At 40.1% G+C, this 25,537-nt stretch overlaps 2 protein-coding genes across 4 annotated transcripts in view; one reads left to right on the top strand and one right to left on the bottom strand.

Moving 5' to 3' along the window:
* LOC131237084 (serine/threonine-protein kinase BSK1-like) overlaps positions 1-20,015 on the top strand; it is a 54,819-nt gene extending 34,804 nt beyond the window's left edge. Inside the window, exons 5-9 of one of the 3 annotated variants that reach the window (XM_058234734.1) lie at positions 933-1,018; positions 13,521-13,709; positions 18,448-18,612; positions 18,920-19,033; positions 19,628-20,015. In XM_058234734.1, the coding sequence (XP_058090717.1) occupies positions 933-1,018; positions 13,521-13,709; positions 18,448-18,612; positions 18,920-19,033; positions 19,628-19,765 (692 nt within the window). In that variant the 3' untranslated portion in view covers positions 19,766-20,015. Of the gene's footprint in view, positions 1-932; positions 1,019-13,520; positions 13,710-18,447; positions 18,613-18,919; positions 19,034-19,593 lie in introns of all 3 variants that reach the window. The other 2 variants (XM_058234733.1, XM_058234735.1) reach the window with 2 other exon arrangements.
* A 2,524-nt stretch (positions 20,016-22,539) lies between these two features.
* Positions 22,540-24,212, bottom strand: LOC131228721 (uncharacterized). Its single transcript, XM_058224576.1, has one exon. It carries the CDS (start codon positions 23,590-23,592, stop codon positions 22,726-22,728), a length of 867 nt encoding a protein of 288 aa, XP_058080559.1. The 5' UTR covers positions 23,593-24,212; the 3' UTR covers positions 22,540-22,725.
* Between the last annotated feature and the right edge of the window lie 1,325 nt (positions 24,213-25,537).

Here is a 25,537-nt window from a genome sequence, read left to right as displayed (position 1 = left end):
GAAATTAGGTTGTTCGTGCTGGCAAAATCTTACTTATATAGAACTTGAATGGGTGCAAAGAGGTGCTTGATTGAATGCCTTGAATGGTTGCTGTCTATTCGGGGGAGAGACTCCTTGGTGTCTCTTCCTTTTAATCAAGGTAATTTGGTCATGTCAAAATTGCAATGCAACTCTAACTGAGCGGTCAACAATGCTCAAGTTCAATGGCTGGGTCAAACACGGGGGTTATTGTTATCCCCAGCTTTGGACCTATCAGATACTTGTCTTGGTCTGAGATCATGCAATGTGTATGTGCCGGTGGTAGTGGCCTTATTTTTGGCCAGGATGTGGACCTTTCGTTTTGTCTGCTCCCCGATACACCCACACACACCAAAAAGAAGAAGAAAGGAACTGTCATTGGGTTAGCTCAGGATTTGGCACGGACTAGAGCCGGAACTGAGTCAACTCGGTCAGTATCAAGATGTCTGCATCCCCCGTCCCCCCCCCCCCCCCCAAAAAAAAAAAGTAGTTGACGTTTTGGAATAAAGTGTTTTCTCCCTTGCAATCTCCGTGTTATCCATACAGAAGGTGACCTCTGTGATTCAGTGAGTGTTTTATATCCCAGTATATTGTTCTTGAAGGTTTGCAAATAGGTCTTCAATTCTTTTGTTCTTGTTGCTCAATTTGATTTCTTTTAGTTTTATGGTATTGTTGACTATTATCCTGTTTGAAACATGGTTATTGGGATAACCATTTCCTGTTTGAAATGCCTTTGTTTTTCACATCCTGTTTTTTTTTTTTTTTTTAAAAATTTTATTTAAATAATTAATTAATTTATTTTTTGCACATTTAACGCTTCTGACTAGCTGATATAACAACTGTTGTAAAATGAGACATTATTCATTGTTTCTCAGTATAGTAATCTGGTCTGGGTCATGATATCTATCTTGCAGGAAGGGTCACACCTGAAAGTGTAATTTTCAGCTTTGGTACTGTTCTCCTGGATCTTCTCAGTGGGAAACACATCCCTCCGTCTCATGTAAGTTTCATATCTGTTCTATATTGAAAGCATGCATACTCCATCCATAAAGCTATGTAGCATAAAAGTCCAATGATGTGTTTATTATGTACAAGTTTGCACGCCTCCATTTGCTCTATTTCATGCAAGCATGCATTGAAAACTAGTGCTTTGTGTGTTATGTAACCTGTAATAATAAAGTCACCCTTCCAGCTCTTCCTGGTAGCGGCTCAGGCCTGCCCAAGTAGAGTGCAAGGTATTCAATACTGGTAATGGTGTCCATAACAGCCACCATCATTACCATTATCACACAGGCCGTAATGGCTGTTACGACCATTTTTTTTTTTTTTTTTAAATAAAAAAATAAAATAAATAACATTTAAAAACTGTAATGTTATGGGCTATTTTTCCCATAACGGCGGTTATGGCCCCATAATGCGTAATGGTACTTAAATAGTGAAGAGCATGTAGCATAGTGTTCTCTCCTTTGAAGTGTGAGGCGTAAGCTACATGCTACATGTTAGATTTTTAATCAAGGTTGCACTTGGTTGCACTAATGCACGATATTTTGCACAAAATTAAACTTATTAATAATGAAATTTAACAAAATTTCATGATATTTGGTGCAACCAAAAACAACCTAAGTAATAGGAAAGGACAATGATTAAGTATAAGGTAAAAATAAGTATAAATGCAATGAAACTGATTTAACACTGCTACTTATGTTATTTTATTGAAAGCATTGAAAAGACTAACTAATTTTTATTGAAAATAGAAGAATGTAACAAATCATTGAAAATATTAATTGATTTTAATGTTGCAGTGAAAAATAACTTGCAATGTGAGCTACGTAGCGTGTAGTGTAGTCTACGTAGCATGTAGTGTATGCAAATTTTTATGTAATGTAGGCTACACGCGACTTAAGCTATTTTCAGAAGCTACGTAGCATTAAGGCTAAGCTATGGTAGGTAGCATAGGCTACATGCTACATATGTCACGACCCGAAATTTGAGAACCAACTACACGCTCCAGTCTCGAGTTTTGCAGTGTAACTTGTACACAATGTGTACTTAAACAACAATATTGTAATAACAGCAGGCAAAAGTCTATTAAGAAATGACTTATCTAACTTCGAAGATAATACATATAAAGTTAAATGACTTCGATTATTGACCCACCCATTTGGGGTCTTATTACAAATTTGCATCCTAAGTAACAAAATGAAAAGGAAATTTGACTATTAGAATGCAACTAGTTCTTCCTCTGACAAGTAGGGCCATCTGTCTCGAGGGTCATCTCCACCGGCTTGGCCGCATCCTCTTGACCTTTGCGCCATCGGTTCATCTTTAGTTACATCCGTTTGGTTTTCTGTAAGTACAAGGGTGAGTTGGCTAGGCCCACTGAGAAGTTCCTACCAGGGATTCAAGTTGGGATCCCTCACCTGACGATTTAGCGATGATAGTTATGGAGTAATTTAACGGAGAAAATCAGAGAATACCTATAATCCACAAACGGTGCGAAAGTGAAAGTCATTTTGGGTATATAAGGTTTGTTTAAGACAATTTGATCGTCAATCAATGGTTCGGTGCAGTTAAGATTTATTTGATTTTGAACTTTAGTTTGGACTTAGTTCTAACACATACAATCTAGATCATCTATGACTATTCAACGAACAACCATTTGGCCAATCCTGAAATAACTGGTTAGATCATGGTCATTTAGTAGATATGAACTTAGGTTGCCTAACATATTTGGATATGGGCTTGGGTTGCAACGTAGATAGCAACTGGGCCCAAACTTTTTCCGTATACGGGCTTGATTTGAGTTGCAGATGGGCCACTATTTGGGATGCTAGTGGGCCTCAATCCAAACATTAAACGGTCCTACAACCTCGAACATTCAGGTGGGCTGAGATCTGGTCAAGAGTGAGCCACTTAAACTGTAAATCCCCATTGCCTTTTGGACTTGGGCCCTTAGTGGGCCAACTTCTTTTGGTCCTAATTGGCCGACACACTAGGACCAAAAGAAGAGGAATTGGATAGTATCAACATTTAGATGGCCACCAGCACAAAAATCATATTTTGATTTTTTTATATATTATATTATGTATATTCCCATTAAATTATTGTTCAACCACCACTAATTTTTCACGGTGGATCTGACCCGAAATTTCACCCCTGGCCTTATATGGACTTCTAAACAGATTGGACGAAGTAGATATAACATATAAATCATACTGGGGCCCATGACCCTCTACCAAAAAAACATATACTGTTCTAGCATATGAACTGTTTTGGTTCCAGCGCTGGAACCTTATGTATATATATTTTAAATGGGTCCCGCTATGGGAATCTGAGCTGGTCATATGATTGGTTCCACTCATATGATTAGTAGGCCAAAATTCCATCCTTATACAAGACTTATGTGGCCCACACGAAGGCTCACTAATGTGCTTTCAATACTTACCGTTTACTTAGTTTTGGTCCACTTAAGTTTCTGTTCGAGTTGATTTTTCAACCACAAGTCTCTTATTGGGTGAAAGGTGAAATGGACAACAGGGATATAACATAGGCATCATGGTGGGGTCCACGACCGTGGCCCCTACTTAACTTGGGATGACTCCAACGTCCGGAGCTGTTACGCTTCCAGATGTGGGCACTTGCATAATTTTTTTTCTCTTCTTGCAGGTCCAACTAAGAATCCGAACTGTCTTCTGCCTTGGGGCTACAAAGTTTGGGCATGAGTCCAAAAATGAAGCATGTTGGTGATTTGATCGATCGTACCATCACGAACAGTGCAGACTGTTCTTCCACCGTTAAACCTTCCTGGGGCCTGGCTAGGGCCCATTATGGCATTTATGTTTGATCCAAATTGATCAGTGGGTTACATTAACATAGTTAAGGGAAAGTACAAATGTCAGCGTGATCTGAAACCCCCGTGGGCCCCAAGAAGCTTTTTTTTTTTTAAATGGTAGACGCTCAATATCCACTGTTTGATTGGTATGGCCCACCTGGTGATCAGATCGGCCTGATTTTTGGCGTTCCACCTTATTTCGTCCCCAAGAATCGAGTGGACCATGTGGATTAGACTCCACATGTCACAACTGGCTTGACAGATGTTTCAAGTCAAAAAGCAAAAAAGGAAACATCTCTGTATAATGTTACATGTTTTGTTTTGTTTCTTTACACACACACACACACACACACATGCGTTCCTCTCTCTCTCTCTCTCTCTCTCTCTCTCTCTCTCTCTCTCCTGCTTTCAAAAGTCCCTGGAGAGAACGTCCCTCCCTTAAGAAGGGAGAGAACCGTTCCACTTTCGATGAGATAAGGAGGGGAGAATCTCAGAATCGAACCTTCAACCCCTCTTTCTCAGACCCCTTGGTCTATCCATTCATTTCCGTTACTTAAGGTGGTGGTTAATTCTTAAATCCTGTTAATAGGTGTGTATTCATGTGACACGTGTATGTATGAAAATCAAGGGTTATGACAACATAGCCTAGCTATTTAAAACATTGTTACCATTACATAACCATTTATTGTTTTGATACTATGGTAGATAGGGTTAATGTCAGGCAGGCAGCTGGTCATCGAACTTATGGCAAACAGTTGTGAGAATTCAAATGATTGACAAAACATGATTTATAATGCTGACCACCAAATAGATAGGACAATGCTATGATGATGGTGCTTTCGACGAAAACTGGAGTTTGAAGAACTTTAGAAGACCACTAACATTGGGAGAATAATCACCTGTTCAGTTGGTGATTTGTTTTGTGTATTATTTCCCTAATTTATAACCTTTACAAGATCTCTATTTTACGGCTTTTTTTTTTTTTTGGGTTAGCTTGTTAGTACACACCAATGTCAGCACATGATCTCTATTTACATCTCATCCATATCCACAGCAACACTGTCAAGATCTTCAAGACTGATTTTGGAATCCTCTGTAGATTTAGAATCTTCTATAATCCCCCTCAATTTCCGCTGAGGAGAGGGCCAGAGGCCCAGTTTGATTCACAAGGATTCAAAAGATCATCGAGTGAGAGTTTTAGTGAATGTCTGCAACTTGTGCTTCAGAAGAGATAAAGTGAGTAACAAGAGCATCGAGATCCACTTTTTCCGGAACAAAGTGCTAATCAATCTCAATATGTTTCATCCTAACATGGAACACTGGACTGATAGTCATGTGAAGAGCGGACATGATATCACAAAAAGAGTTGGTGGGTGTTGAACGTAGAGCCTAATATCCCGTAAAATAAAGGACAGCCATGTTAGCTCTGCAGTAGTAGAAGCATCTGTATTCTTTTCTATACCCCCCCCATAGCCAAGGAAAACACAAGGAAGGAACCGTGGATCAAACTTGTTCTTCGCATAATCCCTTCAGGAAAACACCTGCAATGAAAGACTTGAAGAGAACCATATTCAGGTTGTTTTCTAAAGGATTTTTAGTAGGATCTATCCCATTCCAAAACTTGACTAGGCGATTTATTAACCAAACAGTTGTGCCAAAGGCTTCCACCCAAAACCTTCTAGGGATATTTCGATGAAATGAAATAGTGAGTCCCAACTCAGTTATATTTTGATGCTTCCGTTCAGCCAAGCCATTCTGTTCTGGTGTATGTGGACATGACTTTTGATGCTTAATTGAATGACCCAACAAATAATTTTGGAATTCTTTCCCAATGAACTCTCTACCTCCATTGGATTGAAAAATTTTAATTTTTCGATCAAACTGATTCTCAACATATTTGTGAAAATATACAAAGCATTTTAAGTAGTCAGATTTATGCTTCAGAGGAAAAATACCAAGTATATCAAGTGCAATCATCAATAAAAGGAGCGTAATATTGAAAATGCTGGTGAGATAAAACTGGTGCCGGCACCCACAGGTCACAATAATTCTAGAAAGTGGTTCGTCATACTTATCATCAGAAATTAAAAATGGTAATCTAATCTGCATGCTGCTTGACAACTGATACGCAAAGTTCCTGCTTTATTTAAAAGTCTTACTGGAAATAAGTTCTCTCTTTAATAAATCAACTGCATGCATCTGAGGATGACCTAGTTGTTGATGCCATATATCATTACTGGTCACACGAAATATTCCTGAAAAGAAGGCCTCTCCATTGTCCTTTGGCTGCCAGGTATACAATACAATGCATCTACTGCCCGGTGCTACTAGTCTGGTTTTCCTCTTTTTATTTTTTATTTTTATTTTTTAAAATTTTAAAGCCATCCGAACAGAATTCAAAGACATATGGGTGATCAGTCATCATTTGACTGCAGATAATAAGCTCTTTTTAATTTTAGGAACAACCAGAACATTATTTTATTGTAGCTTATTATTTCCACAAAGAACAGAAGCAGAACGAATATGTGTGATGTCACGAGCAACTCCATTTCCCACAAATATTTTGTCATGACCGTGATATTGAACAAAACATGCATTATCTTGACTTTCTGAGAGTTTTATTGCTGCCACAGCATGGGAGACAGCTTCTGGTTCATAGGTTTGGTTGAAATGATGCCAACAATGAATGGCACTGTGGTTGGATTTGCCACAAATCTTACAGATAGCCCTTTTGTTGTTTAGGCTGCTGGTCCACCTTTTCATTGTGTGGATATTGGGGCTTTTCTCTAAAAGTCCACCTCTATTTGGTTGGTGTCTGGCCTGAATAGAACCATGCCCTTCGGACATGAACACACTTTTGTTTTCCTTGCCGTTTTTGTTGAAAAAAATTTCCCCCTTCATGTCCTTGAGAATGTTGGCCCCTAAAAGCCATGCTTTGGTTACCACCAAAGCTGTCATTAGATTACATATTTTTGAAGGTTTCATGCACTTGGAGTAACAGAATGATTTCCTGAAAGGATGGAATAGGTGGTTTGAGCATAGTAGTCATGAATGACTCAGAACCACGCCTTAATCCTTTTAAAAGAGCAAGCACCTTGTTTCGGTGATCAACTGGCTTACTTATGGCAGCCAAATCATCACATAATCCCTTAAAAATTCAGATATAATCAGAAATAGGAGAAGAGCCTTTCTAAAGATACTCTAATTGACTTAGTAGATAATTCTCAGTCAAGTCTTTCTACAAGATGATTAGTGGTTCCAAAGGGATAAGGGGATTGGAATTTTTCCATGCGTTTTGGTTCTATGGGGCACCTCTTAAGGTTGCATCCTTTGTTTGGCTGATTGGGCGCAATCTCATCTTAACTATATACAATCTCCAAAAAAGGTCTATGATTCTCCCAAATATGTCTCATGTGCATGAACGAAGCAAAATCTCTTGACCATCCATTCATCATTGTCCCTTCGTGCGACAAGTCTGGATCTTCTTAGCATCCTTCAACGATATATGGGTGATGCTCCAGTCGGTTGTTGATATGTTTTGGGCTTGGCATGGCATCCACTTTCCTAAGGAAAAGCAAGTTTTGGAACATACGGCAGGAGCGAAATCGTGGATGTTTCCTCAACAAGCAAGGGCCATGGGAAGAAACAAAGTGGCATTCTAAAAGGGATGTCATAGAATGGGCATCATGGATTAAAAATGTAAATGTTGTGGAATTGACATCTATGTGGGGATTGTAACTTGGGTTTTAATCAGGGTACTGATGGGGGGTTGCTTTCTTTTCTATCTTCGATGTATTTAGTAAGTCTGTTGGGGTTGTATTTTTTGCTGTCTTGACTATTGTTATGCAAGTTTGATGCAGGACATGAAATTCAAATATGATGTGCGAGATTTCAGGCTTAAAATCACGTTAGTTCAAAAACAATTATACATATTCCATATCCCACATGGAAGTCCAAACATTCAATTAAGGAGAGTCTATGCGGGTCCAGGCCTACACATGTTAGGGCTGGATCAATAAAAATTATGAACCAAACGATACTCAAAGATAAGAAATAATCATCCACACATGCACAGTAATCAGTCCCTAATCCAAGGGATTCACTAATTTCAACTCAAGGAACCCTATGGTGAAAAAAAAGGACAAATAAATTAAGGGTAATGCAATCTAGGGTTAGGGTTTATGAAAATAGGCATGAAAATGGGAAAATAAGAGAAAACCTGAACCGGGAGACAATTCCCTCGAGCGGACAGCTGGCCAGGGCCTGGCGCACGTGCGAGCGGGTCCCATACCCGGAAACTGATTTCTTGGCCCTGGTCGGCCAGGGGTGGGCTCCAAACCCCCAAAGTTTCAAGGCGATCCGAGCTACGGGTTGTGCACGGTGCTCCGTCGAAGTTTCAGCCCTCCTGTAGGGCCAGATTCTGGAAACTGGCTGTAAAGAGAAGATCCGTTGCAAAACTGATGGATTCGTGGCGATGACGGCTGTAGAAGGTGAGATATATGGATGGAAGAGGGTAGAGACGGATGGGGATAGATGTGGCTTCACACCACGGTAGTTAGCCCTTCGAAAAGGGAGGGCTTCGCACCCACATGAATTTTTCCACAGCTCAGAAACTCAGAGAATAGAAAAAAACTTGCAGGAATTTTTATTAAACTTCAATGAATCAAAAGAACTGCAAGGGGTGCCTATTTATAGGGAAAACCCTATACCCCAAAACTTGCGCCATGTGCGCAACCTATTACTTGGCGATGAAGTAAACCAAAACAAAAACTAATCAAAGAAATCTAAAGCGTTCATGATATTCTAAATAACATAAATAATCAAAACCTAAAATATGAACTTAATCCGACTAGTGGGCCCTGATCATGAGATCCTATGATGAGCTTTACTTGATTATTGGGCCCACTCCAATGAACCAAAACTCCGTCTTCTAACTAGGAGGCCTTCCCTGGACGTCATCATCGAGCCAGATCGACGGTGGGGCCCTCCCTCTCCTTGTGTACGTGCATAGGGGGCGGCGTGCGCGCGTGTGCGCACGTGATGTCCTCATCAAACTTGTTAATAAAATTAAATTTATTATTGTTAAAAAAATTGACTTAGCAGATAAAATTATCTTTCTTGTGATTCTTGAGCAATGGAATTAATAAGATTATTCCATACTTCTGCCACAGTTTCCAATCCTACCACGAGTCCAAGGACTTCTTTTGGTAGATTTCCTGTGATCCACCTGTGAAGTAAACGATCTAATTGTCTCCATGCGAAGTACTCTCTATTGCCAGTCAGTCTTGGCTCATCGACACCTTAAGTAGATGAGACTGAGATTGTATGTTCGAGCATGGGATATTCCCTAGTAATGAAGCCTAATATGTCTTGAGTTTCTATGAGCTTCATTATTTGAGTCCTCCAAAGTAGGAAGTTGGACTGAGCTTCATTACGGAAAAATTGACCTGTTACGGTCCCTTACGGGGCCAAAATAGGTTTTTTTTTTTTTTTTCTTAAGTCCTAACAACCGTTATGACCCGCATTGTAATGGTAACAATGGTGGCCATTACGGCCACAGTTACCGTTATGGAATACCTTGGCTAGCAGTAGTCGAGTTTTGTACATTAGGAGGCTCTAGGGCAGGGCAATTAGTTTAACAAATGGATCAGTTGTGGTATTTCTTAGTTTTGAGGTTCTGGACTTTTGTGTGATATGAGAACCCTATGAATCTCCCTTGTGTCAGAAAAGGGGTGGTTTGCAAGCTATCCCATAACGATAACGGTAGTTGTAATCAGTGTTCGAAATATCGGTATCGCACAATGTATCGCACCCTTGGGATACGGATACGTATCGGTTATCGCACGGGATATATCGTTTGTATCGCATAGTTTATCGCACTTTTTGGAAAACATGGGGAAACATTAGCAAAATGGTTGAATTTTTTTATGAAACTTTGAGGATTATTTAAAAAAACCTTAATGCACACTTTTAAATCATAAAATATCAAAAAAGAAGTGCACATAATAAATTTCCTTTGTATAAGGTACTAAGCTATGCATGTTATTTGATTACACTAAGGTAAATATATTTAAATATGATGCATACCATTTATAAATGTATAAAGATATGTATGAACATCCAAACATCAATTGGAATTCATTTTAACATATCATTTTAGCGCATGGGCCGAAAAATAAGGTAGATCCAAATCTGAGGTGGACCACACCACACAAAATAGTGTTCATTCAATGATCATCATTAAACTATTCTGGGCCTATAATTTTTTTGGATAAAGCTAATATTTATGTTTTCCCATCCAGGTTTGTCAAACCTCATGGATAGATTGGATGGCAAATAAACATTACGGTGGGCCCTAAAAAGCTTCAATGGTGGACATCATTGCCACCACATTTCTTGTAGTGTGGTACAGTTGATCTTTCATTTGTCTCCTTTTTGGCTTCATGCCTTAAAATTACTTATGAAAATGGATGGAGGGTGTGGATTGGCTGGTGTACCACACGAGGTATGAGCATGTGTCGTGCGAAGATGGGATGCAGATTTCCTACTAAATCCTTTTGCAGGAGTGGGGCACACCGTGATGTTTGTGAGAAATCTACTCCATCCATCAGTTTTGTGGGATTATTTTAAGACTTGAGGCAAAAATTGAGCAGGATCCAAGACTCAAGTGGGCCGCACTAAAGAAAAAGGTGGGTAGGGAAATTCCTACCGTTGAAACCTTCCTGGGTCAACAGTGATGTTTACATTCCATCCATACCGTTTATTACGTCATCACTACTGGGATGAATTGAAAACCCAAATATTAGACTGATTTAAAACCTGTGGCTCCTCGAATATTTCAACTGTGGACCTTCAATCCTCACATTTTAGGCCTGCTAGAGTCTTGGATCCGGCTCATTCTTGGCCCTATGTCTTAAAATGTGTTCAAAAAATGGATGGATGGAGTGGATTTCTCACAAACATCACGGTGGACCCTACCTAAGTTTCCAGCGCATGAACTTCATGCGAAGCCTGGACGAGCGTCCCACGAAATCAGATTGCGTACTGAGTTACTCAGTGCACTTTTATCGTACCGAGTAAACTCAGTTGTACCCACTGTGAGTGTATGTGGTTTATCCACACCGCCTATCCATTTTTACTGCTAATTTTAGGGGTTTATACCAAAATTGAAGTAAATCCAAAGTTCAAGTGGACCATTACACAGGAAACAGTGTGGAATAATGATTTCCACCGTTGAAACCTTCCTAAGGTCCAAAGTAATTTTTATTTGTCATCCAACCTGTTCATAAGATCACAAAGACATGGATGAAGAGAAACCACAAACATCAGCTTGATCCAAAACTTCTTTGGCCTCCAAAAAATTTTCAATGGTAGAGGTTTAATCAAAATGTTTCCTGTGGTGTGGTCCAGTTGAGATTTTAATTTGCCTCATTTTTGGAATCAAGCCATAAAATTATCTTCTAACATCGATTAGCGGAGTGGATAAAATAAAAAAATAACAATGGACCCCACAAGTTTACTCAGTACGCTAAGGGTATTGAGTTACTCAGTACGCAATCCGCTTCCGTCGTCCACGGCGTACAAACAGTTGAAGGGAGATCAGAGTTACATGGCCCCACCAATAATGTATTTATCATATCCACACCGTTCATCCATTTGGAGAGATCATTTTAGATCGTGAACCCAAAAATGAATGACATCCAAACCTTAATTGGACCACACCACAAATAGCAGTGAGGACAATGATTCTCACCGTTATAACATTCGTGAGTCCACCACAACGTTAGCTTTCCATCCACTCTGTTCATGAGGTCACAAAGACCTTGATGAATAGGAAAAACAAATATCATATGATCCAAAACTTTTGCAACCCCAAAAGGGTTTCAATGGTGGACGTTCAATATCAAGCTGCTTTTTCCAGTGTGGTCCACTTGATCTTTGGATCTGTCTTATTTTTCTCGTAAAGCCTTACGACGAGCTCGCCAAATGGAAGAACGGTTTGGATATAATATATACCTCATGATGGGACCCACATAACTTGATGATGTCAACACAATCAGTGCTGTGCGAGGCACCGTCCGTCCGCCTCCATTGAATAAGGGCTCGGGGCCCCTTTTTTTCGAAGCAGAGAGGGTTTCGACGCGTTCCGGAACCCTAAAATCTCTCCCGAGGGCCGATGATTTCGGGGATTTCGACGGATTTTGCGCCTAAATCTCTCTAAATCAGAAGCTTCTATTCGAATGGCCCATCAAACACAGCTTCCGATCAGGGCCATCTTCTTTACAGGTACCGAAATCTACCGTTGAAAGTTTTTCTTTTTCTTTTTCTTTTTTTTTTTTCATTTTTTTCGGATAATGATGCTGTCCTAGGTGCGATATCGACGATAATATCGGCCGATATCTAAAGTTTTGGATTTTCGGTATCTTCCGGGGGTTATCGGAGGAGTTTCGTCTCGCTAGGGTCCGATACCGATAATATCGGCCGATAGTATCGATATTTCGAACACTGGTTGTAATGGCTACCATCATTACTATTATGATACAAACTGTAATAGCCGTTATGACCTTATTATTATTATTATTTTGAAAACCTATTTCGGCCTCGTAACAGACCGTTACAAGGCATTTTTTCTATAATGGCTGTAACGTGTAATAGTTACCATTGTTACCATTACATAATGGCCATTACCTTGGTGGTTTGCTCTTATTTTGGTGATGGGTGACCAAAGCGGTTCCCCTGAGTAGAAAGAGTTCCTTACTAGCTTGTGTGAGCTCCACTGCTCATGTGACCCAAATGAGGCTTGGTAGGGCCACTCTTTCATGAGAGTAGGATTATTAGCATTTTTTGTGATATCATTTAATCAAGGTATTCCATAATGGCAATGGTGAATGTAATGGCCACTGCCATTACCGTTACAATACGGGCCGTAATAGTTACGGATTTTTTGTTTTTGAAAAAACCCATGTCGGCCCCGTAACAGATCGTTAAGTGGCCATTATGGCCATTACAAGACCATTACGAACAGAATTTTCTGTATTTTTCCATGACGGCCGTGACGACCCTGTAACGTGTAACGGTCACCACTATTACCATTACGTAACCGTTTTGGAATACCTTGATTGTAATACATAAGTGATTTGTTTGCTGTTAAAATGTTTTACTAGGTTGTATGAAGGGAGGGGTTCTAAACAGTGTTCTAGATTTATCTTTTACTTTCAGACCATTTAATGTATAATAGAGGTTTGACAATTGAATATCATCAAGTAAATACCCAAGTAATTATGGTGAAATATCTGCAATTGTTTCCATATGCATAACAAGTAGCTCATTCATGGGGTGGGGAAGATACATGAGAGAAATGACTCTTTTATCTTTCCAAAAAAAAAAAAGGAAATAAAAGAAAAGAAAAGAAAAAAAATAAAGGCTTTTTAAAGTAAATCTAGGCCCATTAGTAAATACTTGAATAGATATAATTCCTTAAGCCATCTTAATTACTACTATCTGTCACAATCTTTTCCCATCTTCATCTCTATGATCACATTTGGATTACCTTTTTAAACTAACTATTCTTTTGCTGGGATATAAACGTTTTATATTCAGAGAATATTTTCTTTCCTTCTATTTTGAAATAAGTTCCATTCATTCATTAGTTTCTTCTAAACGTCTGCAGGCACTTGATATGATAAGGGGCAAAAATATATTACTATTAATGGATTCACATTTAGAGGGAAACTTTTCAACTGAAGAGGGAACTGTGCTTGTTGGTCTAGCTTCTCGCTGTTTGCAATACGAACCTAGGGAACGCCCTAATCCGAAGAACCTTATTGCAACACTCTCACCCTTGCAAACCAAACCGGAGGTAAGTTCCTATCTTCAGATATCTTATTGAGGACAGTTTTATCATTTGGCTTTCTTATCTTAATCTTTGCTACATTGCTTAAGATGGTCAAAATTTACTTTCGGTCTTTTGAATGCTCCAGGGCTAGTCCTTTTGGTTGCCTTTTATGTGCTTGTAGTTCCCATAGGAGTTATATTATTCCTAAGAATGATGTGGTAACGAGGCGAGCCAAAAGAAAACCAAAAAAAAGAAAAAGAAAAGAAGAATAAAAAGAACAAAAAAACCCACTGCTGACAGGAAAATTTGGTATGACAGCTACTCAAGTGACTGAGCTATGTGGGGCACAATGTTGGACAATTAAAAGACAGCATGAGCAGAGACTGGGCATTGCAAAGATGAGGATGTTGAAATGGATTTGTCGGAAGGCTAGGATGGAATTAAGAATGATGTTAGCATCCTAGAAGAAGCCACCAATAAGAGATCAAATGATGGAGAGCAGATTGAGGTTGTTTTTTTTTTTTTCCTATGTGAAATGAAGTAGAAGAAGCCACCACTAATAGATCAAATGATGGAGAGAAGATTGAGATGGTTTTTTTCATGTGAAATGAAGTCCGAAGGTGGTTGAGTAAGAAGTGGAACGTTGATTAGGGTTGAATTGCCTGAAAAGAAGATGGGAGAGAGACCTAGAAGGACTTTGAATCAAGTCAGTGAGAGGAATATGAATACTTGTTTTCTTACCAAGGAAATTGCCTTAGGTAGGATTGGTTGGTGAAGAACGATTAGTAACAACAAGTCTGACACAAAATAACTGAGACAAGTCTGTGATGATGGTGGTGGTACTGATGGCAGTGGTGTTGGTGTTTGGCTAAATAGAGGCTCACCCTTAGCTGTAGGATCCTTCTAAGTAGGTGCTGCTATGACTTTGAATCGCGATTTGGACTCTCGCTGTGGCTTCTGCTTCCTAACTAATTTATACTTTTTTACATTTTGAAATAGACACTTCTCTGCTCCCGCACCTGAATCTACTGTCGCTTCGCTTCATGCTTCGTGCAACTACAGGCTCACCCTACAAACAAGCAAAAGGGCATATGTAATGTTGCTGCGTGGCCCCTTGAGGCTGTTGATCTAGGATTTGAACAGTCCTGATTGAATGCAATGTTGCTCTATGTGGTAGGTCTCTCAATAAATTTCTGCAGAAAATATTAATAGTTGTAGGAACTATACACAACATCAGCAAACAAATTGAAAATTCTAAAGCTATAATCAATTCCCAGCAATGAATGCAAAGACAATTTCAATAACTGGTAGTAGTTTTCTAGTAGTCCAAATCCATTTCCAGTAGTAATAACAGAATTTCAGCAATTGAAGTATAAAATCAAGTAAATATGACAAGAAGAGAAGATCTAACTTGAATATAGAAATGAGGGACCAAAATCTCCAATCACCAAAACATTTCACGCACATTTCTCCTAGAACAGAAATACCTCTTAAAGGCTGTCTCATATTGCTGCAAACAGCTCCTTTATACTATGCAATGAGAACCTAAATTTGAGCTCTAAAACTAATTTAATCTCACCTTTTTGCTGATATATCTCTGCCCTTATAACTCCCATGCCTAAAACTTGTAAAAGAAAATAGAAATAAGCCCCAATGTACCACACATGACTCTTTAAACAAACAGGTGGGCTGTGTTCGGACCATTGTGAGTCTAAAAAGCCTTCTTTGTAACTGTTCAGTCTGTTCAAAGACAGGTGTCCACAAATACAGGCACACAAGAAAAAAAGGCAGAAAGTGACCTGCAATATGGATTTTACTAAAAAGCAAATAAGGTTGTGTTTATTTCATCCCATGAATTGGGAGGCCTAGAAGTTGAAGGGTGAGGGGGTTCTAGTAGTGGGATGAATTTGACGCAGGGAAGGGCATGATGAGGACGATCACCGTCTTCCTCAAACAATAAACACCTTGAATTCACAATATTTTCTCGAATCCACGATAGAGATAAGAGATTTACAAAATTTTATTGAAAAAACTTTCGAAATAAATGATTTTGCATGCTTAAATACCCTTAAAAAAAAATAATCCTAAGATGCAATTAGAAAAGACCTAAACAAATAAGTAAACAAAAACTGAAAAACGTGCAAATTTTTGTCGTCCGTCGACTGAATCGTTGATCAATCGAATCTTCAATCGATCGAATCGTTAATCGATTGATTGATCGGAATGGCGCAAAAACGTCCAAAGACTAAAACAAGAAAATCATATTTGTTCCGATTGATCGAACTGAGCAAAACATGTTCAACAAGCTTTTCACCTAAATCCTAATTTCCATTGATCGATCAACTCGATTAGTTTGCTCGATTGACTTTGATTGATCGAACTATGTTGAAATTTTGTTGATTTCCCTTTGTACTTCTTCTTGTCCATTTGTGATAGGAACACACTTTCTCCACATCCTACATCAGATCCCTTCCTCTGGTTCATGATACTTGTACATGTCCGCTACATTGAATGTGCGTGAGATCTCCATGTCTTTAGGAAGATCGACAACATAGGCATTGTCATTGATCTTACAGAATATTGGTACCGGCCCGATCTTCTTATTCTTCAGTTTGTTGTATGCTTAGGTCGGGAATCTCTCCTTGCCTAACATTGTCGCCCATGTTGTTGAACACCTTCAGACACCGATGTGTGTTAGCCATTTCCTTGTATTTATCGTTGGATGCTTGCAACTTGGCCTGAACATCAACGTGTACACTAATGATTTGGTCCGCCATATGTTCTGCAGCAACGCTCACGCTTGGAAGCTTGAGCAATGGAACCAAATCAAGAGTATGATTAGGTACATGTCTGTACACAACTTTAAACGGGTACATATGCCGACAGAACGGTTTTGCATATTGTTGAACCTGAATTCTGCTTTGAGCCAAGGCAAAATTCTACTCTTTAGGCTTATCACCTGGGATGCATTGTATAAGGTTTTCGAGTGTACGATTCACCACCTCGGTTTGGCCATCTGTTTGTGGATGATATACACTGTTGAACTATAGCTTGATGTCAAATTGCCCCCACTAAGTCCTCCAAAAATGACTAAGGAACTTAGTGTCAGGATTTGAGGTGATAAATTTTGGGACACCAAGTAGTCGTATAACCTCTTGGAAGAACATATTTGCGACATCTGTAGCGTCAAGTCTTCTTGCACAGTATGAAATGAGCCATCCCGGAGAATCTATTGACCACAACAACAAACACTGAGTCCATTCCACGATGGGTCCACGGAAGACGTAGCACAAAGTCCATGGACAAATCTTCCTAAGGGCTTTTAGGTATTGAAAATGGAGTGTATAGTCATGTGTTATGTGACCGTCCCTTGGATGCCTGATATGTATGGCATTGCTGCATCGCTTTTCTAGCATCCCGTTTTAGCTGTGGGCAATAGTAATGCTACTCCAAGAGAGCTATTGTCTTGTCTCGCCCTAGGTGACCGCCAAGGCCACCTCCATGTAGCTCTTGGATGACATGCATGGTCTTGCAACAAACTCCGCGGAATGCACAACCAATTTCCATTTAAAAGGAAACCGTCCTAACCCTTTTGACATCTAATCCACGTGTCCTTGAAGTCGTCGTCATCGGCATATATGTCCTTAATGTATTTGAACCCGACAAGGTCGTTGCTCATGGTGACTAACAGGGCTGCTTGTGAAGTGGGAGCAGGAGTGGCACATTAGGTGGAACTATGTAACTTGGATGCTGACATTTGTTTTGGGACTTGTCGTCAGTCATGATTAGCATGTCGGACGTAGTGGTTTGTGGTTTAAGATCTGCTAACATGTCTGTACACATGTTTTTAAAAAATAAAATTACTGTGTTTTGATATTAAATTTAGCTATTTGTGCAACAAATCATCATCATCATTATCATCTAAGCCTTATCCCAACTAATTGGGGTCGGTTATTGTAGAAAACATCAACGACATAAATAATAATTATAATAACCCTAAAACCAATCATCACAAAAAAAAAAAAAAAAATAAAAAAAATAAAAAAAATCCCAAGGATAAAAAAAAAAACATAACTAAAAAAAATTAGTTATTTATATGAGCCATGTGCAAGGGTGAGCGACTCAGAAATGAACTTGGGAATGCCCACTTAAAGCGGCATAGTGAGCTCAATTTCAAAAAGGTATTGTGCCCATGGTGAGCACAAAGCGAAATATTCTTTCACCATTTGCCTAAGAAAGACCTTTTGCTTGCCGGTTAAAGCCACATTCTAATTTTGGAGGACTTGCCTCACTTTGAGAGATGTCCCTAACAAATCAGAACTGAGAGAAGGGTTAGCCTTACTAACCACAAGATACGTCGATATTCAAATTCCTTAGAAACCCATGTCAGATATTACATGACATAGGTATGGGATCTGTGTTGGATATGCCTCCATACCCAAATATTTTATAATCGATGGTTACAAATCAAACCTTTGATAAGATAATAATGAGAATTCTTGTTTCGAATCTTGAAGCTGACCCAAAATAGCTGGGAAAGGTTGTGATGATGATGATGATGACTTGGTTGCATCCACCCATCCCGGGATTTGGGTGTCCAGAAGTCCAACACCTAGACTCACATCTGTTGCCAAGCAAAGCAGTGACCTTCCTTTTCATGTTGATAACAAACTCAGATGACCATTTTCTGCTATCCATATGCCCGTACAAGTATTAGGATTGCTCTTTGTTTTGGCTTCGGATGATGATCTGGGACCCACAGGTGCCGTCTTATGTGATGCTGGGCATTCCGAAGCATGAGGAAGCCCCTCCCACTCCACAACACCCCCTCTCCCCGATGGGTGAAGCTTCTGCACGTATGGACCTCACAGCCATCCATCAAATCTTGGTGATGACCCACTACAGAGATGATGAAGGAACAAATGAGGTATAATTCATTCATATTTTATACATACATACATATATACACATATACATACATTTTTTTTTTGTTAGCTTGTTATACACCCACTGTCAGTTCACACTTCACTGTTAGCCACCCCCACTAGGGAATCGATACCAAGACCTCAATGTTGAATGGAGGTATCTTTCACTCAGTCTACCACTTGAGCCATGGATCCGGGTGTTACACATATACATACATACACACACCTCTATGTATGTAAAGAGGGAGGATTGGGAGACGCAGTCTTGAATTTCTATTCCAACTTTGACTATTTTGTATGTGAATTCAGTTGTCTTTCCAAGAATGGACACAACAAATGAGAGATATGCTGGAGGCAAGGAAGCGTGGGGACTTTGCATTCCGCGATAAGGATTTCAAAACCGCGATCGAGTGTTACACTCAGGTATATATTGGATTTCTCAGTCCGATCTGTGGGTTTGTACAAGTAGGGTCCACTGAGACCCAGAAAATTGGTCTGACGGGTCCTAGTAGATGGACCATGTCTTGATAAGTCCCAGTTGAAATGTTGTACCCATCCAATCTTCAGCCTTTCCTTGCATCATATTTGGAAATTACGTCTATTTACTGTACAACGACCAGAGGGTGTTTCATCAGGGAGATTTTTGATTCGTGGTCCTTCAGTTGTAGGGCCCATTACTTCGACAGTCTGAAAACCTCTACCATTGTGTCCTCGGTTTGAGAATCATGTAGTTCCTCCAGATGAATGAACGAGATCATAAGGCAGTACTCTCTTTGCTTGCTTATCTCGGACATATTCAGATGAGCAGAATAATATTCTATGACATGAAGAAAGAAAATGAAAACTACGTAGTTTTTTTTTTTTTTTTTCCTGAAAACTGAAATGATTATGTAATTATGGAAAAATTGGAGAATTTAAAAGAAAACCTGATTTACAACTGCTGTTCTCTCAATATCTTATATCTGCTCGTGTGCGTCATGCAGTTCATTGATGTTGGAACGATGGTTTCCCCCACAGTTTACGCAAGGCGAAGCCTATGCCATCTTCTTTGTGACCAACCTGATGCTGCTCTCCGTGATGCAATGCAAGCACAGTGTGTTTACCCAGAATGGCCCACAGCTTTCTACATGCAAGCAGTTGCCCTTGCCAAGCTAGACATGCACAAGGATGCCGCAGACATGTTGAATGAAGCGGCAGGGCTTGAAGAGAAACGACAACGAGGCGGAAGAAGTTCCTGAAGAATCGAGTAACTAGCAATAATGATTCATCCATATCACCCTTGCTGTCGAATGAAACACACGCCAGATTTTAGTATGATCCCATGTTGGGAATTGGTTTTTTTTCTCAACCAAATGTAATATAGAGAGAACAGTTGTTTAAATTAATGCATGTGTCTTTTTTTTTTTCTCTTTCTTTTTATTTTGTTTTCCTTTTTCATTTAAGGAATCTTGTGTCTCAATGTATATGAAAATACAATAAGGGAAGGAAGTTGTGGGCCACAACGCATATCGCCCCCTGCTATTGATACAGGTGGTAACGATCAAGCTTGTGAAGGATGTCGATAGAGGTGGCGATGATCTGTTCAGGCAGCAATCTTATTTGATGATAGTACTAGCAAAATCTCTGGTCATTTACTTAAAAAATGGGGACTCTGGATGGAGATGAGAGAAGACATGTAACATTGTCATGGGAGGTATGCTAGTGGTGGAAGGTTGTTGGCAAGGGCGACTGGTTTTGATTATATAGTGGAAACAGATTCTGGTTTTGATTATATTGCCCAAAACAATCTATCCAATCTATCTGCCTACAAGAATAGGAAGGCTTTCATACATCGAATCTAAACGTTCATGTGCATTTTGCCCGGAGTGTGCCTCGACATTTGGAATGAATTGTTCTCATAGAAGGTAATGCCAAAGTTCCTTAACTTTGTTGATGATGGGTTCGATCTGCCAGTGTTAGCTGCCCATATCTGGTACCTGGATTGCTCTCATTCCTTGCTGAACATACTCATTGTTTTGTGCTACAGCCAAATAGGCAAAGGCACACCTGCATATCATCCCCATGGTCATACACGTATATGTTCATCTGGTTCTTCGCATGGCAACGTGCCCGCCCATCTCACTTGTAGTGAAAGATGACATTACATGCAAGGCAAATATCAAGGCCACCAAAGATTAGCTGAAATCTTGTATTTTCATGTAATCTTGCAAATCTTTCTCATACAGTTGTAAAGACACCTCATGCAGCTGTAAAATATCTTTTAGGTAGAGGGTAAAAGAAAATTTACAACTCAACCGTTGAAGAAGTTACAAAAGAGAATTCGTTGGGAGCTAGTTTGTTATCATGGTATTAGAGTAGAGCACAAGTAAAGTCATGAGAACTATTTTTTAAAGGTGAAATTGCCATTCTGGATTGTATGATCTCTGTTCTAACTGTTGAAGGCATGATTGAGATTGACAACTTGGACTACCTTGCTGGGAGAGCTTCTGCTGATTGTCTTCTCCGTGGATGGATCATAGGAACCTTGTTCGAAGAAGTGCTTGGATTGGTGGCCGGAGTTGATATTGCAATCGAGGATTGTATAATCCTCAATCACTCTGTTCAAGAAGCACAAGAAAGAGTTCTTTCTCCCTTAGCAATGTAGAAGCGGCAAAGGAGAATCCACTGTCCATGATTACATTCGGGCACTAAAAAATATTTTCATTAATCTCTTAGCCATCGGCAAGCCAGTAGATGATCATTAAATGGTGTTTGACCTTCTTTATGGACTTGGCCAAGGTTATGAGTAGTTTGTCAAAACAATGCTCACTAAGATTTGATTTTATTCCCCTTAGCCATGAGACTGAAGAACCTGCACAATACTCAGGGTCTTGATTACAGTGTTGCCATTTTTGGTAATTGTTTCAGAGGCCAAGGAGGTGACAAAAACTTGTACAAAAAGTGGAATTAAGGGAGTAAGAATATGTATATTTGAGAAATCAAGGAAGGAATAAGAGTTTCTCTTCTAAGGGATGTGGCTTCACTCAAGTCGCCTAACAAAGCATAACAGAGATGATATTGGCTCCCAGGGTGGGCTGTCTAAGAAGCTTGATCAGCCTGGGCGAAGATGCAGTCTATCAGACCTGCAACCATACGACAATATGGTACTGACATCGATTTAATCAAACATATTAGCTCGAATTGGCCTATATGACATCCGATCCAAATAAGCTTCACACCCTATCAAACTATATTGGACCTAAGAAAATTATTGTGGGCAGGTTCTATGCGGTCGAGCTCATGGGAACTTCCCATGAGGTTGAGCTGTGTGGGCCCACCATGATGTATGTTGAACATCAACACCGTGCATTTGATGGGTCCCTTTTAAATTATGGGATATCCCAAAAATCAGCCGTACACGGACTTTTGTCGGTGCTTGAATAGACTTTTGTCTCGCCTTTTCAGCTTCAGAGGTCCTTTTCCGTGATTAATGATGGCCAACAACCGTGCTTCACCCGTGGGCAGACTTTTCCTAGCACTTTTATAGTTTTCCCAGGTACTTTTTCAGTGATTACCGGTGGCCAGCAGAAGCGCCGGAAAAAAGGAGAATGGGCATCACAAACCCTTAATAGATCATGGTGACCAGTAAAGGGAGATGAGCGCCGGTAAAGCCTTTGCCGATGTATCCCTTTTTCGGCACTTGTCTGAGTGCTGACAAAGTTTTTACCGACACTTTTTTTTTTTTTTTTTTTAAAAAAAAAAAAAAAAAATTTTAAAATTACCTTAACCGGTGCTTTTGGATGCCAGTAAAGATCATTATTCTTGTAGTGAGATAATTTGGATCACTGTAAGGTTCCTCCTGTAGCCTATCAACGAATCGAATAAAAGGAAATGCTTCTAAATTGTAGAACTTTTGTGGGCAATCAGTAAATCAAAGTTCGAGAAATATTCATCTGAGACGAATAAGTATATTGATTTGATATTTTTATAATATGTTACATGCATTCTTCTTTCATTTACAACAATCTACACTTAAAATCCGTGGGCATTTCATAAGAATTAAAGATGCCACTGCAGAAGGGAGACTGGGTGAAGAGGATTAGCATTGTGGACGGATGGACTGCTCAATAGATCTGCTAGTAATTGAGGATGTTGAGAACGGAGACTCTGGTCTTGATCAAACCCCTAAACACGCAATTTAATTCATTCTCAAGACTCTGGAGACTTACATCCATTGCCTTCAATCCCTTGTGCACATTTTTCACGCACTCTGTGTCGATATCTTTGCATGATTTGTTGACACAGAGATTGCAGAGATAGGCATCTAACTGTTCGGCTTCGCTCATTTTTTCCATCTCCACTTCACATGCTACGCGCCCTTTCCCCGCCATCCATTTGGAAATCAATGACGGCCTGGTTGTCTTTGTCATTAGCGTTGATAATGAGATGAATGACGAGAGGGATTCAAAGATGGAGATGGTGATCGACCTTACTTGTCTGAGCACCCCTATCATCACAACAAGGTGTTGATCCTTGTCGTAGAGAGTTGAGAATGCAAATTTGCTTTCCATTCTCTTCAATTCTTTGAGGCACTTGTCCATCTCCTTCTTTATCTTCTTTCTTGAAGAAATGTAATCACGAACTTGGTTATGGAGACCAGAGTCTCCTACTCTTCTTCGGCGAAGAGCAGATAGGAGGTCCTGCACATCTTCCTTCATCAGCTTGAAGACATCCTTTGTAGTTTCACACAAGTCCAATATTCTAAGAGAACCATCCAACATCTCATTCACCCATGTGTCGCTCCCATTGCGGACTAGGGCTTGTTGGGTGAGTGGAGATTGAAGCAAATCCTGGACGGAATCGTTCAAATCTCCGAGACCACGAAAACCGTCGCACAACATCTCAACCGTGAGGTGGGCGGATGATGATGAGGTTTCCCAAGCCTGTAATTTCTGCAATTGATCATCGACTCTAAGGGCGAGGGGATGTGATATGGGGGGCATGCTAACGGATCGGACATGGTAAGGATTTTTGGGCATTACAAGTGGGCCAACCATCTTTCTTTTAGATCACGACTGGCCTCAATATGCAAACCAATGTTAGAATGGGGAAGAAGGATGGTACAGGTCTCCTCCTCCATGGGGAGCTTTTTATATCAACAGTGTCTAGCAATACACCGTGCAGAGAGGAGACATAGGGAATCTCGGCCTCTTTTAAGTTAAGGTTAGATGGGATTGGGTCGGGCATGTGATATCCCATGTGGGCCACACGTAATATATGGACATCTCATCACATCTCATTGTAGCTAGTGTAAAATGGTTTATATATACACATGCACGAGTGGCTTGCTACCTTGTCTCCTTCATATGGCATAGGCATACGTGTATATTCTATTTTAAGTAGATAATGTATTGTTGGATGCAATTATTGATGCCCTTTCACGTGGGTTTTTCCTATTTCTTCGCAATATCTGTCAATGTTAATCATAGCCCACATCCTGTACTTCAATTCATCTAGTCTGTAGTAAATTGACACTCGGGTATGACATGGGCAGCACATGTGGAGACAAGATGATGTAGGCATCGTCAGGTCCAAGTCAAGCTCTATCATCAATTTTCATGCTACAACGAAGGTGGGACCCACACGGACGGTCCACAATGATGGTGGGCTCCACACGATGGGTGATGGATATTGAAGGTACGCCCAACATGATGGATGACCCACATCAAGGTGGGCCCATATACAATCCACATCAAAGGCTGGCCCCTAACTAAGAATGGCCCACATCAAAGTGGGGACCACACGATGGATGGTCCACATCGAAGATGGGCTCCAAGTAATGGCAGTGGATATTGAAGGTGGGATCCACATGATGAACACCAACATTTATGAGGGGACCCACATGATGGATGATCCATATTAAGATGGGCCCCACCAGATGAAAGTTCACATTGAAACCCCTAATGATGAATGTGAAATTGCGTGGATTATTTACCACGACATAAGGAAGCTTAGCGTATCTTAGAATTATAACTAACTCCTAGAAGTAAGGGAGGAATATGACTACTTAAAATTATTTGCCTAACTAAAGGATTTACTAATTCAAACTAATAAGGCAATTAATACTTAGGCTTGTGAGCCAAGTCGCTCTAATTCCATAGACTATAAATGCATCATTATACAAAACTAATCTATAAAAGAGATACTGATCTTGTGTGTGAGATGTGATCAATTACATGCTTAACATTCAATCCATTCAAGTATTCATATAATTTAATCAATCAAACTCATAAGTGTAAGGCCCGTATCCTAGTCCGTAATATTCCGTTGACTCCCGCGATCCTTCCCGTCGAATTCCGGCAACCTACGACCTATAATCGACGTTTGCGTGTGACCCTAAGTCGTATTCCGTAGATTTGAGTCGGCTTAATCCGAGACTTGTACCCTTGCGACCGCACCATCGCCGCGGTTCCGACGCCGTGTCTCGCACACCGATCCAATACCCTGGCCAAGAGATGTGGGCCGACATTCAGCTCGAGAAAAACACCGCGTGTTTGCAATCTCAAGAGAATCTCTACAACATGTCCCATCAATTAATCAATCAAAGTACACACCCATACTTTCTTTCTCCCCAAGTCAAGCAACCACCAAGTCAACTCTCTCTCACCCTCTCTCTTACACACCCATACATGTCAAGTATACCATCACCTCACATCCATCATTCCATCACCCATCACCTCCCTTACAACCACCATTCTCTCTCTCTTTCTCAACACATTTTCCAAGCACCCAAAGGAGTGCACGTCCAAGCCTTTCCCAAGAGAGAAGAGTGAGTTGTGTGGCCCACTTCCCACCCCAAAATCCTTCATCCTAGCCATTCAACTCTTATCACCTTCCATCAAAGTGAAGCACAAGGAGACCGCCATTCCATCGGACCAAGAAGATCGA

The sequence above is a fragment of the Magnolia sinica genome, chromosome 2 (genome assembly GCF_029962835.1).
Source record: "Magnolia sinica isolate HGM2019 chromosome 2, MsV1, whole genome shotgun sequence".
Classification (NCBI taxonomy): domain Eukaryota; kingdom Viridiplantae; phylum Streptophyta; class Magnoliopsida; order Magnoliales; family Magnoliaceae; genus Magnolia; species Magnolia sinica.
This window is presented reverse-complemented; position numbering and strand designations above follow the sequence as displayed.

Excerpts from the sequence above, each read along its gene's own strand:
- LOC131228721 (XM_058224576.1), bottom strand. The coding sequence starts at position 23,592 with ATGCCCCCCATATCACATCCCCTCGCCCTTAGAGTCGATGATCAATTG.